The following is a 15,166-nucleotide window of genomic DNA, read 5'->3' as shown; positions in this document are numbered from 1 at the left end:
ACTAAGACTTCAGAATCAGTGCAGAACTTCATAGCCTGACTGTCCATTCCACAGGGTTGTGCATTGTGAACTACCTGAAGTTGCCATGTTGTCAATTTTGGGATGATTTTCACACTAGTGATCACTAGGGGGTGTTGTACACACACACACACACACACACACACACACACACACACACACACACACACACACACACACACACACACACACACACACACACACACACACACACACTAGTGATCACTAGGGGGCTGTGATACACACACACTAGTGATCACTAGGGGGTGTTGTACACACACACACACACACACACACACACACACACACACACACACACACACTAGTGATCACTAGGGGGTGTTGTACACACACACACACACACACACACACACACACACACACACACACACTATGGATCACTAGGGGGTGTGGTACACACACACACACACACACACACACACACACACACACACACACACACACTAGTGATCACTAGGGGGCTGTGATACACACACACTAGTGATCACTAGGGGGTGTGGTACACACACACACACACACTATGGATCACTAGGGGGTGTGGTACACACACACACTAGAGATCACTAGTGTGTGTGTGTGTGTGTGTGTGTGTGTATCACAGCCCCCTAGTGATCACTAGTGTGTGTGTGTGTGTGTGTGTGTGTGTGTGTGTGTGTGTGTGTGTGTATCACAGCCCCCTAGTGATCACACACACACACACACACTAGTGATCACTAGGGGGCTGTGATACACACACACACACACACACTAGTGATCACTAGGGGGATGTGGTACAGCCCTAGCCTAGCACCTGGTGAGCCTTACTCAGTGGAACTACAGACATGGCCCACGGCCTCTGGGAATCAAACCCACAACCCTCAAGACACAAGACCAGCTCCCTAACCTACAAACCATGACTGACATGGACTGCCCTTAATGGCAGCCCAGCATGAAGACATACACCAATGTCCTGGACTGTAATTTTGCTTTTAAAGAATAACCATCACCAAGGCCTTAGTATAATTTTGAAATGACAGCATAAAACCAAAAGCCATCATTAAATGAGTCCTCATCTGCTGAAATAAACACTTGATCTACACTCAACACTCATTGATAGCCACAAATGTATGTCAGATACATCTTGTACAGTTCAAGGCTTTATCCCATTTTGTGCCATGCAGAGTTTGTGTGAGCCTCAAACTCTTTAGCAGTGGTCATCTTCTCACTGTAGGACTGCTGTTAGCTGTATGGCAAACCAAGTCTCAGCAGTTACATACATGGCATGTAAAATTAAGTACTGTCTGTAACGATTCACAGGCAAATATTAGATACATACACCTACGGTGCAAGTTCAGTGCTTCTAAAGTGGTTTGTGAGGGGATCATCAGCAAAAACATTGAATGCAAGCATAATCCCATAAAATCATTATGACATTTCTGTGGATGTTAATATTATTATTATTATTATTACCTGAAATTTGTACAGCCAGTTCAGTTAACTTCAGGCGCTTTTTTTAGGTGGTACTGCCCCTGCCCAGTGGGAGGATATAACTGGGACTACCAAACTTATATATGCCAATGACTGTGCCAATTTCACCACCAATGTATCTGCACGGTGAGACAACAGAACTCACGACCACACACTCGACCTCATGGCACATCTTCAGAAGCTGGTGGTTTGGAAAATGTCAAACTGCGTTTCCCTTTTTCGCCCTTTGGTTTCCACCTTTGCTCCATAGCTTCTGGCTAGCAGACTGTCCGCGGACCGCAGAAGCGGTTTCCTTTGCCAGCTTGCTGTACCGTGAGCTGTCTGCGGTGCCCTACATGGCCAAGTTCGTGGTGTTTGCCAAGATGAACGAGGCGCGTGAGGGCCGGCTGCGCTGCTACTGCATGACCGACGACAAGATGGACAAGACCCTGGAGCAGCATGAGAACTTCACAGAAGTAGCCCGCAGCAGAGACATCGAGGTCAGAGGGGCCGGACAGCCTGTAGTTATGAAATTGAGAGAACACAACAAATACTGACCCTTTAGTATAAAGGTCATATACATAAAGACTTGAATCATGTATATAACTTGATAAAGACTTAAAGACTTGATTCATTCATTTATTTATATACAGGCATTCATAAAGGCTTCTACATTATGCTTATAGTTGTTGGCATAAGCTCTAGGTCTTTATATAGGGTCCTACAAGGTACTGGCTTATTTTTTTATTAAACAAAAACAAATAAGATGATAGCAATATGTTTGAGTTTAATCATTCAAAAAATGGACTGTCAGTAGATGTGGTGACACTCTGTGGATCTGAAGGTTCTAACGTTTCTGAATGTTCTGACAGTTCTGAAGGTTCTGATGGTTCTGAAGGTTCTAACGTTTCTGACAGTTCTGAAGGTTCTAACGGTTCTGAAGGTTCTGACAGTTCTGAAGGTTCTGACGGTTCTGACAGTTCTGAAGGTTCTAACGGTTCTGAAGGTTCTGACGGTTCTGAAGGTTCTAAAGGTTCTAACGGTTCTGAAGGTTCTAACGTTTCTGACAGTTCTGAAGGTTCTAACGGTTCTGAAGGTTCTGACAGTTCTGAAGGTTCTGACGGTTCTGACAGTTCTGAAAGTTCTAACGGTTCTGAAGGTTCTGACAGTTCTGAAGGTTCTGAACTCAGTCGTCTTTATTCGCGGCCTTTCTCAGGTGATGGAGGGGATGCCGTTACACCTGGAGTGCTCTGGGAACCTGGTTCCCATGCGCAAGGCTACCCATCAGCCCCGCTGCTTCAGCTTCCAGGCCTTCCGAGATAACCGACTTCCTGTTTCCGTGAAGGTACTCACACCTGTCATGTTCCCGTGAACCGCCCGGTTACCTGACAATGGACTCCTGTTGTCTGCATCCTTTACTTCTCCGATAGAGACCGATAGAGAAACAGCTTTGTCATGCGGTTCTCAGGTTATATTTCTGACCTTCGCTACGTCTCTTCCTGCTCTCTCAGGTAAGAGATAGTAGTAAAGATCCATCTGGTTTCTTGTCCTTCCTGCGTAAGTCAACAAAGTATGAAGACAGCCAGCAAGTACTCTGCAACCTCAACATCACCATGCCACCCTGCATAAAGGTAACAGGAGGGCTTGTACACACCCTACGTTGTGTTGCTCAAGTAATGACATACATACACACATGTTTTCAGCTCAGTATGTCCAGCCCCTGTATGTACCTTCAGATAATGGGGGGAGAGGACAGGAGGAAGACACTAACCCCTCTGGCCCTTAGGGAGAGGTACAGTGCTCTGAATGAACCAGCAATGGGTAAGAACAGTCCCGCATGTGTCCACACCTCACTCTACATGTGCTTGATCCTGCTGTGACCACGATCTGAGCTCTAGGATCAGACTACAGAGGGTCTGAGCCAATGATGGTCTGATCTCTGCAGCATCAATGAGCGCCATGGAAAGGACGGAGTTAAAGATGGCAGTTATAGCCGAACAGCTGGGCTTGAGCTGGGCGGGTGAGTGTGTGTGTGTGTTTGTGTGTGTTTGTGTGTGGGTATCGTGTGTGTCTGAGTGCTTATCAAGGTATGTCTCGCCAAGACATATCTGAAGGCCCATTAGGCCTACTCCTTTGTACGTTAATCACAAAATACTATAGAAATTGCTTTACCTAAAATGCTTTTTTTTGCATTTTTTGTCACTAACATTTTGTGTAAGTTCATAAGTTTTATGAGGTGTCGTATCTAAATCCTCCGTAGAACTGGCTCGGGAACTACAGTTCAATGTTGATGAAATTAATAAGATTCGTGTGGAGAATCCCAACTCACTTCTGGAGCAGAGCTCAGCGCTGCTGCACTTGTGGGCGAGCCGTGAGGGGAAGAGAGCCAAGAGTAAGAGCTACTGAAAAACCCAGACTCACTATCACAAACCATCTGATTAAACCAGACTCACTATCACAAACCATCTGATTAACCCAGACTCACTATCACAAACCATCTGATTAAACCAGACTCACTATCACAAACCATCTGATTAAACCAGACTCACTATCACAAACCATCTGATTAAACCAGACTCACTATCACAAACCATCTGATTAAACCAGACTCACTATCACAAACCATCTGAATAACCCAGACTCACTATCACAAACCATCTGATTAAACCAGACTCACTATCACAAACCATCTGATTAAACCAGACTCACTATCACAAACCATCTGAATAACCCAGACCCACTATCACAATCCGTCTGAATAACCCAGACTCACTATCACAAACCATCTGATTAAACCAGACTCACTATCACAAACCATCTGAATAACCCAGACCCACTATCACAAACCATCTGAATAATCCAGACCCACTATCACAAACCATCTGATTAAATCAGACTCACTATCACAAACCATCTGATTAAACCAGACCCACTATCACAAACCATCTGAATAACCCAGACCCACTATCACAAACCATCTGAATAACCCAAACCCACTATCACAAACCATCTGAATAACCCAGACACACTATCACAAACCATCTGAATAACCCAGACCCACTATCACAAACCATCTGAATAACCCAAACCCACTATCACAAACCATCTGAATAACCCAGACACACTATCACAAACCATCTGATTAAACCAGACTCACTATCACAAACCATCTGAATAACCCAGACCCACTATCACAAACCATCTGAATAAACCAGACCCACTATCACAAACCATCTGAATAACCCAGACACACTATCACAAACCATCTGAATAACCCAGACATACTATCACAAACCATCTGAATAACCCAGACCCACTATCACAAACCATCTGAATAACCCAGACCCACTATCACAAACCATCTGGCACTCCAAACACCAGAGTAAAATATTTTCTGCATTTTCATTTCTCTGCTAAATCCAAATTTGTGTGTTTTATTTAACAAAAATGAAGCAGAAATATTTAATATTTTAAAAGATTCCGGTTGTACCGTAAAAACTGTTAAAAACTGTTAAAATAGTATGAAATAGTATTGTTTTGTAATTTTTGATGTTGTGGTCGTTGTACTTCCTGTCTGTCTCCTCATGTTTTATCACGTTCTGCTGCTGTAGTGGAGAGCCTGTTTGTGGCTCTGAAGAGCATCGATCGAATGGATATTGTGAACATGATTGAGGGACAGCAGACAGGGCAGCAGGGGGGGCGGGAACACGAAACGTCTAGACGCCGCCACAACGAACGAGACCACCTTTCTCCAGGCATGATGAACGGTAAGAGATGCTTCAGTCCATTGGTCCTTCGTAACACCCCCGTCCCTGTCCCACATGAGCGCCCCCGTCCCCACACCAGACCTCCCTCTCCTCCAGTTAACAACCACCCCCCTCTTCTAACTGCTCGCCCCTGACACCTTGGCTGAGAATTTCCACCTAGTCGATTCGACTGTCACCAGGACCAGGACTGAAGACATCCCTACAGTACATCTTTTTATCTGTCTGATGCTAGTCCACATTTTAGTAGATAATGTATGTGAGACTTCAGGTTCAGGTTTATTTGTCACATGAGCAAAAGTATGAAAGCTGTTCAAATGTCCAAAAGGACACGAGGAAGGTTTTAGTAACATTAGGATGCTGATGTTTGTGTCTGTATTGAAATCAAGTGAAAACGTTTTGCTAATAGCGAAATAGTTACACTCAAATGGCTCTACTACAAATGGTTACAGTGATGGCAGCCCTTGCACTGTATAATCTGCCTGTTGTAATGGATTTAGGGGAGACTGATAAGCCAACACCAGACAGCCTGTGTCAAGCCGGGTGTTAATAGATCACAGAGATAAAGGGGTACAAACCAAGACCAACAGCCAGCGCAGCTCATGGATGAGGATGATTGAAACATGTGCTTCATGCTTGGTGTGTATGTGCATGGATCAATTTTAAAAGGAACTGCAGTAATCTAAACGTACAAGAGTGCAACAGGATTTCAGCATCTTTCTTTTTGTTGAGCAAATCTGTGTTGTGGTGCATTTGTTCAATGCCAGCCTGTACTAGCACAGTGGTTGACCTGAGGTTGGTCAGACACCTTCTACCTGCTCATCTCTAGAAGCTTCAGGCCACAGCACGACTGCTGACTAGAGATGACTGGGGTGGTAGACCATCCACACCAACGTGGTAGAGGTTCAGAGTGTTGAGGTACTGCAGGTGTCTCTGCTGGGGCCGTTAACACATCAGTGTCACTGGTGGCTCCACAGCGGTCTATCTACTCTGTCTCCTACTCAAATTTACATTTGGTTATACCATGAATGTCACACTGATATAAAAGCAGTGACAAAGCAAGTGATTTGAAACAGAACAGGGGCCAGAAACATAAAGAACAGAGGCAGAAAGGGTTAATGATAATGAGGGTTAATGAGACATGATTGATCAGAAAAGGAGGAACCAATGTGAAGTCTTCTGGGGGGAATGTTTTGCTAAGATTGGCTTTGGTTGTTCTAATGGTTCCTGTGGACCAGGCAAATCACATATTACTTTAGAATATCTCATCTGGCTTCAAGTACCATTTCAAAAATGACTTGGTAGAAAGACAAGTAACAAGAAACAAATAATGTAAACAAAAAGTAAAAATAACACAAAACAACAAGTTAAAGCATCTGAACTCCATGTTGTCCAACATGGAAAATGAGCTTTAAATGTGTTTACACATAGTCCTTTATATTTGTAATGAACTGTATATTACAGCAGTAATACTAGTACACATTATATTACAGTAGTAATATTAGTACACATATTATACATAGCAAAAAAAGGCACCAAGCTGTCCCTTCCACATCTTAAAATCAACCAATGGACCAGAAACAGCAAAGCAGGACCTCAAACAGCATCAGGCAGTTTAATGAGACGTTATCTCCTCACTCAAACTACCCTGTCAGAGTAAACATTTCATTATTTCAAGATGGGCGCAAGTTATCAAAGCCATTAAGCCGTTTAGTTCATATTAGGACATGTAGAATGGCCCCTGCAGGAAGCACATGGCAAGAATCACACACTAAATGAGGAGTTTGCTTTAAGAAACACATAGACTAGACGTTAAGGACATAGTGAGCGGTGTACTGTCTAGACAGAGTGCCACTCCTCCTCCATTTAACCCCTCTCTCTTTGTGTTCTCTGGACATGTCATCTACAGACCAGGCTTTCCTTCCTCCTGCACACCTCTACGACCTTTGACCTCATACAGACATCATGTTGACCTCTGGCCCTCATCTCTTTTATCTTTAGACCTGTTGAACCTGCATTTTTACCTCTTCTTTTTCCCTCCTACAAAAATACATCACCTTTCTTACCAGTCTTCACTGTGATCAAAATTCCCTCCTCACTAGCTGTATACACAGCGCCCCCCTACAGGAGGGAGGTGTTTCTGACTTTCCTTGTTTCCTTCTGTCTCTGTCTCCTGTTCCTCTCTTTCTGTCTTCTTTCTTCTGTACTTGATCCATCTATCCCTTCAGTCTGTTTCCCACACAATCCCTTTCTCTTCCTGTCTTCCTCCCCTGATGTCTGCCTGCATGCACCCGGGGTCCTGTGCTGTCACTTCCTTCCACCGTGGAATGTGCATGGACTATCAGACCTTAGAGGACGAATGTTGCTCTGTAAACATTTTGTAAACATATCAATTTGCTTGAAGGGCCTTGAACTTAAATGCAGTGATCATTTTGCACACAACCACCCAGTTTAACTTTTCCTTTTGAGAAGTGTCCCTTTACTTTGAATGGTCTTCAATGTCTTGTACAGAATTCCCATGTCTAGTCTATGGAACCCAAGCACAGGTCTGTAAAGCTGCAGGCGTATAGGTGACTGGCAAAATTCACACAGAAGTGCCCTTCAAATAAAGTGCTGTCTGGCTGCTGTATGTTCTGCATGTGGGCTGAAGTGAGCTTACCCAGCATGGCATGTTGTACAATAAAGTCTTACTGGAGCTACAGTTACTCTGTTAGGATGACAGAAAGTATTGTGGATTTTGCTAGTACTTCTTAGACTGTACTGTCCTCTTGATCTATGTGTTGTGAAAGTCTTTTGTTTCTTGTGAGTCCTTGATCTGTGATTTGTGCACCACCAGTAACACCGTGTGTATGTCTTTATATGGATGTGACAGCTTTTGGGTTGATAGGTTTTTTGTGGTACTAAGTGTCTGTTCTATATGTGTTTATATATCTGTGCTCTGCATCAGCCACTGTGTGTCTATGACTCTTTAATGGTTTTCCATGTACGTTTGGATGAATTTTTGATACTTTGTGTATCGGTGTGTTTGTTCCTCTCTTTGTGTCAGTATGTCTGTAATTCACATTACCTGCCACACATAGAAATGTGAAATGGAAATGTGAAATGAAAGAAACAGACACAAAAATCATGAATAATATATATATATATATATATATATATACACACACACACACACATATACATACACATATTTCTGCATACTGTTATATGTATATATGTATGTGTGTGTTGTGTGTGTGTGTGTATATATATATATATATATACACAGTTAATACATGCATACACATATGACATACACTCACATACATAAATCAGGAAAACATACCTCTATACTTGCTGGTACACACATGGAAACGATTATAATCAGATAAATGGTGCAGCAAACTTCATCCTAACCTCAAACAGAACTGCAGAATAGATAAATAGAATAAACAGAATAAAACAATAAAACACTGTAAGTTTTGCCCTGAAGCATCGTCAAGAACTGAGAGTTTAATGCAACTACGTGCATAATTCAACTAGACTCACAATATGTCCCACGCTAATGCCTGTGTTACACTCCTGGCCACGTGTGTTTGCACAGGGAGGATAAACACTAGCGTCCTGGACTCACCAACACGGTGAAGACGTTCATCCATGTTGGATCTACTCTTCTACTTCCTGCCTGCTTCCCTATTTCCTGTAATGGGCCCTAATGGGTTTCACTTGTTTCCAGCTGAATGATTGTAGCGCAGTGCCTGCTACCCTTTTACCACCCATGCAGATCTTCATATGTGGAGGTCGACATAATATAATATTACTTTTAAATGAATTGTGCCTATCCGTGCAGACACAGGACTGACTTAAGAGAAAGTGAATCAAACAGTGGTTTATAAATATATGTTTTCATAGGAATACAGTATAAATAAATAAAATATACTTTTAAATATTCTGTATATAAATTGTAAATCTACAATTGTAAATCTAATGTAATATGCACCATTTTTCAATAGCACTTTTTGCAACATGCGACGTTTGGGGTCAGATTGCTAATGAGGAAGTCAGGGGCAACAGTGGAAAGAAAAAACTCACTGGGCAGAATAAAGGAAGAAACTTTGGGAGGACCAAGACTGGATCCCGTCCTCTTAGTAGGGACCAACGTACAGACCAAGACTGGATCCCGTCCTCTTAGTAGGGACCAACGTACAGACCAAGACTGGATCCCGTCCTCTTAGTAGGGACCAGCGTACAGACCAAGACTGGATCCCGTCCTCTTAGTAGGGACCAGCGTACAGACCAAGACTGGATCCCGTCCTCTTAGTAGGGACCAACGTACAGACCAAGACTGGATCCCGTCCTCTTAGTAGGGACCAACGTACAGACCAAGACTGGATCCCGTCCTCTTAGTAGGGACCAGCGTACAGACCAAGACTGGATCCCGTCCTCTTAGTAGGGACCAGCGTACAGACCAAGACTGGATCCCGTCCTCTTAGTAGGGACCAACGTACAGACCAAGACTGGATCCCGTCCTCTTAGTAGGGACCAACGTACAGACCAAGACTGGATCCCGTCCTCTTAGTAGGGACCAACGTACAGACCAAGACTGGATCCCGTCCTCTTAGTAGGGACCAACGTACAGACCAAGACTGGATCCCGTCCTCTTAGTAGGGACCAGCGTACAGACCAAGACTGGATCCCGTCCTCTTAGTAGGGACCAACGTACAGACCAAGACTGGATCCCGTCCTCTTAGTAGGGACCAACGTACAGACAAGGCCTAGTACTGCACCCTATTATACACAGTTATGTTACAGACATCCTCCCATGGCTTTAGTCATCTTTGATCACTTCCTTAAATTCTAATATAATTCTACTAAGATTGCATTACACGGTGATGCTGCAGATGAGTCTATGATATAGCATTGCTGTTATGATATAGCATTGCTGTTATGATATAGCATTGCTGTTATGATATAGCATTATGATTATAGCGTTGCTGTTATGATTATAGCGTTGCTGTTATGATATAGCATTGTTATGATTACAGCGTTGCTGTTATGATTGTAGTGTTGCCATTATGGTTATAGCGTTGGTGTTATGATATAGCGTTGCTGTTATGATTATAGCGTTGCTATTATGATTATAGCGTTGCTGTTATGATATAGCGCTATTATGATTATAGCATTGCTGTTATGATTATAGCGTTGCTGTTATGATTATAGTGTTGCTATTGTGATTATAGCGTTGCTGTTGTGATTATAGCATTGCTGTTATGATTCTAGCGTTGCTATTATGATTATAGCATTGCTGTTATGATTATAGCGTTGCTGTTATGAATATAGCATTGCTGTTATGATTATAGCATTGTTGTTATGATTATAGCGTTGCTGTTATGATTATAGCATTGCTGTTATGATTATAGCGTTGCTATTTTGATTATAGCGTTGCTATTATGATTATAACGTTGCTGTTATGATTATAGCATTGCTGTTATGATTATAGCGTTGCTGTTATGATTATAGCATTGCTATTGTGATTATAGCGTTGCTGTTATGATTATAGCGTTGCTATTATGATTATAGCATTGCTGTTATGATTATAGTGTTGCTATTATGATTATAGCGTTGCTGTTATGATACAGTGGGGAAAATAAGTATTTAGTCAGTCACCAATTGTGCAAGTTCTCCCACTTAAAAAGATGAGAGAGGCCGGTAATTGACATCATAGGTAGACCTCAACTATGAGAGACAAAATGTAAAAAAAAAAATTGAGAAAATCATTTTGTCTGACTTTTAAAGAATTTATTTGCAAATAATGGTGGAAAATAAGTATTTGGTCAATAACAAAAGTTCATCTCAATACTTTGTTGTATATCCTCTGTTGGCAATGACAAAGGTCAAACGTTTTCTGTAAGTCTTCACAAGGTTGGCACACACTGTTGCTGGTATGTTGGCCCATTCCTCCATGCAGATCTCCTCACATTTCATCTTCATTGCCCTTGCTGATGGAAGGAGGTTTGCACCCAAAATCTCACAATACATAGCCCCATTCATTCTTTCATGTACACGGACCAGTCGTCCTGGTCCCTTTGCAGAGAAACAGCCCCAAAGCATGATGTTGCCACCCCCATGCTTGACAGTTGGTATGGTGTTCTTTGGATGCAACTCAGCATTCACTGTCCTCCAAACACGACGAGTTGTGTTTTTACCAAATAGTTCTACTTTGGTTTCATCTGACCATATGACATTCTCCCAATACTCTTCTGGAACATCCAAATGCTCTCTAGCAAACTTTAGACGTGCCTGGCTTAAGCAGGGGGACACGTCTTGCACTGCAAGATCTGAGTCCCTGGCGTCGTAGTGTGTTGCTGATGGTAGCCTTTGTAACGTTGGTCCCAGCTTTCTGCAGGTCATTCACTAGATCCCCCTTGTGGTTCTGGGATTTTTCCTCACCGTTCTTGTGATCATTTTGACCCCACGGGCTGAGATCTTGCGTGAAGCCCCAGATTGAGGGAGATTAGTAGTGGTCTTGTAGGTCTTCCATTTTCTGATTATTGCTCCCACAGTAGATTTTTTCACACCAAGCTGCTTGCCTATTGCAGATTCAGTCTTCCCAGCCTACAATTCGGTTTCTGGTGTCCTCCGACAGCTCTTTTGTCTTCACCATAGTGGAGTTTGGAGTGTGACTGTTTGAGGTTGTGGGCAGGTGTCTTTTATACTGTCAACAACTTCAAATAGGTGCCAATAATACAGGTAATGAGTGGGGGAAAGAGGAGCCTCTTAAAAAAGAAGTTACAGGTCTGTGACAGCCAGAAATCCTGCTTGTTTTTAGGTGACCAAAAACTTATTTTCCACCATTATTTGCAAATAAATTCTTTAAAACTCAGACAAAATGATTTTCTCAATTTTTTTTCACATTTTGTCTCTCATAGTTGAGGTCTACCTATGATGTCAATTACAGGCCTCTCTCATCTTTTTAAGTGGGAGAACTTGCACAATTGGTGACTGACTAAATACTTATTTTCCCCACTGTATAGCGTTGCTGTTATGAATATAGCATTGCTGTTATGATTATAGCATTGTTGTTATGATTATAGCGTTGCTGTTATGATTATAGCATTGCTGTTATGATTATAGCATTGTTGTTATGATTATAGCGTTGCTGTTATGATTATAGCGTTGCTATTATGATTATAGCGTTGCTGTGATGATTATAGCGTTGCTGTTATGATTATAGCATTGCTGTTATGATTATAGCGTTGCTGTTATGATTATAGCGTTGCTGTTATGATTATAGCACTGTTATAATTATAGTGTTGCTATTATGATTATAGCATTGCTGTTATGATTATAGCATTGCTGATATGATTATAGCGTTGCTATTATGATTATAGCGCTGTTATGATTATAGTGTTGCTATTATGATTATAGCATTGCTGTTATGATTATAGCATTGCTGTTATGATTATAGCATTGCTATTATGATTATAGCGTTGCTGTTATGATTATAGCATTGCTGTTATGATTATAGCATTGCTATTATGATTATAGCGTTGCTGTTATGATTATAGCATTGCTATTATGATTATAGTGTTGCTGTTATGATTATAGCATTGCTGTTATGATTATAGCATTGCCGTTATGATTATAGCATTGCTATTATGATTATGGTGTTGCTGTTATGATTATAGCATTGCTGTTATGATTATAGCATTGCTGTTGTGATTATAGCGTTGCTGTTGTGATTATAGTATTGCTGTTATATGATTATAGCGTTGCTAATTTATGATTATAGTGTTGCTGTTATGATTATAGCATTGCAGTTATGATTATAGCGTTGCTGTTATGATTATAGCGTTGCTATTATGATTATAGCATTGCTGGTATGATTATAGCATTGCTGTTATGATTATAGCGTTGCTGTTATGATTATAGCGTTGCTATGTCATGTCTAGTGTAGCAGTGCCTTGATCAGTTTAGTTAGTTGCGTCCACTGTACTGCAGGTTTACTGAGTTAGTGCTAAGAACTTTTATAATATATTGTAATACAGAATTATAGCAACTGTGCTTGGACATGAAGCCATGTGTGGTAATGTATCCTTCCGGTGAACTCACATTCCTGAGCCATGTGGCAGAGGGACTGTGTGTAGTGGAGGGTCTTATCAGCGCAACAGCACAGGCGGGGGTATGAACTGGTTGGAAAGGGTTGGTGCTTTTTGTCAGGATAACAGTTTCATGATAACATCTTCACACAATACACAAACTGACCGCTTCTGCACTTGTCTACCTGATTCAGGGCATAAACAATCTTTCATTATTTTGCATGTCCTAACTAACCAGTGGTGGTTAGGAGTGTTTGAAGCTTTGTTTCCTGACTTTATTAGCATATTAGAAGAGGTGTGTAGCCAGAACAAATTAACTCTAGATCAAACCGAGTACTATGTGCTATGTGCTCTCTTTCGCTAATTCGATCAAATAAAAAAAAAATTATTTGTAAATGTTTCATTTAATATGAGATTCTCATTTTTATGTGTATGGCCATGCTCATTTAAACACAATAAAATGTGCATATAAATATGTTAACATTTTATTATGTTGGAAATTGTCATATTTTACGTACACTGGTTTCATATCCTAGTATACATACATACCTGCAAAGGAACAGGAACAGAGCAGTTTTCCTATTCTCCATCGTAAAAAGATGTTAGTACTTGTTACCATGAATTTAATGCTAAGTACCATCATTTCTTTCTGAAGAAGGAAGTGGTTGAGTTTTTCGTGTATTTATTTCTTATCTTTTCATTTAATGGGTTTGAGGATTTGCATGGTTTCCTCACTAAAGCGGTGACTTCTTTGGATTCGCCAGGGAGTTGGAGCAGCTTTCATTTCACAGTGTGAATGTCCACGCATGCTCCTTCTTTCAGCAGAGACAGTGATGTAGCCCACAGTGTGAATGTCCATACGCATGCTCCTTCTTTGCACATGACCTGAAGAATGAGGTCATGGTAGCAGATAAATGAGCACGTGTGAGTGGGCAGTGAATCTAAAACACACTCGGCCTGTAGGGGTGTCTTTGCTTCCTGGTTGGTAACTAATGAGATCTGTCCTTCTTCACTATCCTCTGGTAGATGTGTGTTCCTCTACCAGTAAGTGCCAGTCACCAGGGCAGCATCGGTGGTTATGTACTGGTTTGCGTACTGGTTTGTGTACTGGGTTGTGTACTGGCTGCTGCCCTGCTGCCTGCACTCCTGCTGCTGACTGCTCTGGCTTGCAAGACCCTCCCCCATCGTCCCCTTCTACCCCGTGACCCCAGGTCACCCTTGCCTTTCCTCCCCCCGCCCCACCCCCAACCGCCTTCCCTGGTCCGGAGCACATCCCTCCCAGGGCCGTAAGGAGGGGGCGGGGCGGGTGGCGCGGCAGGGGGGCCCGTGTCAGTCTGCCTCTCTCTGTGTCACTCCAGGTTATGGGCTGGTGATGCAGGAGGAGCTGCTCTCGGCCGGCTCCCTGCAGCTCAGCCCGCCCTCGCCAATGGGCCACGAGCCCTACTGGCAGGAAGTGTCGAGCATGGAGTGCGCGCCCATCGCCACCACCGAGGAAGACACGCTCATGGAGATGTCTGAGGTGCAGTTGTGGCCCTCAGGCAAGAGCCCCTCGCTGGTGGCAGTGGAGGACTCCTCCCTCGAGTGCAGCAACACTGAAGACTCGGAAGGTCAGTTCTACGGGAGCCTAGGGAGGCCAGGGAGCCTGACGCCCGGTGGAGCTCAAGCGCCCAGGGGGCTGAGCGGCTCCATAGAGCTGCTGGAGGACCACTCCATTGGGGCAGACTCGGAGCACAGCGCCACCACCCCCGACATGAGCAGAGGGGTCAACATCAATGGGCTGGACAGAGGTCAAGGTTCGGAGATGGACGAGAAGGCAGACGAGGCCACTACTGACACAGG

At 42.8% G+C, this 15,166-nt stretch overlaps 1 protein-coding gene across 3 annotated transcripts in view; it reads left to right on the top strand.

Moving 5' to 3' along the window:
- ank1a (ankyrin 1, erythrocytic a) overlaps window positions 1-15,166 on the top strand; it is a 179,583-nt gene that overhangs the window by 153,877 nt on the left and 10,540 nt on the right. For all 3 annotated transcript variants that reach the window (XM_076987209.1, XM_076987210.1, XM_076987208.1), the window contains 9 exons: window positions 1,536-1,632; window positions 1,757-1,985; window positions 2,702-2,830; window positions 2,997-3,116; window positions 3,222-3,306; window positions 3,431-3,505; window positions 3,746-3,877; window positions 5,097-5,252; window positions 14,686-15,166. The exon at window positions 14,686-15,166 is cut by the window's right edge and continues 180 nt beyond it. In XM_076987209.1, the coding sequence (XP_076843324.1) occupies window positions 1,536-1,632; window positions 1,757-1,985; window positions 2,702-2,830; window positions 2,997-3,116; window positions 3,222-3,306; window positions 3,431-3,505; window positions 3,746-3,877; window positions 5,097-5,252; window positions 14,686-15,166 (1,504 nt within the window). The remainder of the gene's footprint in view (window positions 1-1,535; window positions 1,633-1,756; window positions 1,986-2,701; window positions 2,831-2,996; window positions 3,117-3,221; window positions 3,307-3,430; window positions 3,506-3,745; window positions 3,878-5,096; window positions 5,253-14,685) is intronic.

Source organism: Brachyhypopomus gauderio, unplaced genomic scaffold (assembly GCF_052324685.1).
Source record: "Brachyhypopomus gauderio isolate BG-103 unplaced genomic scaffold, BGAUD_0.2 sc51, whole genome shotgun sequence".
Taxonomy (NCBI): domain Eukaryota; kingdom Metazoa; phylum Chordata; class Actinopteri; order Gymnotiformes; family Hypopomidae; genus Brachyhypopomus; species Brachyhypopomus gauderio.
The sequence above is the reverse complement of the archived record's forward strand: the minus strand, read 5'-3'. Positions and strand labels throughout refer to the sequence as shown.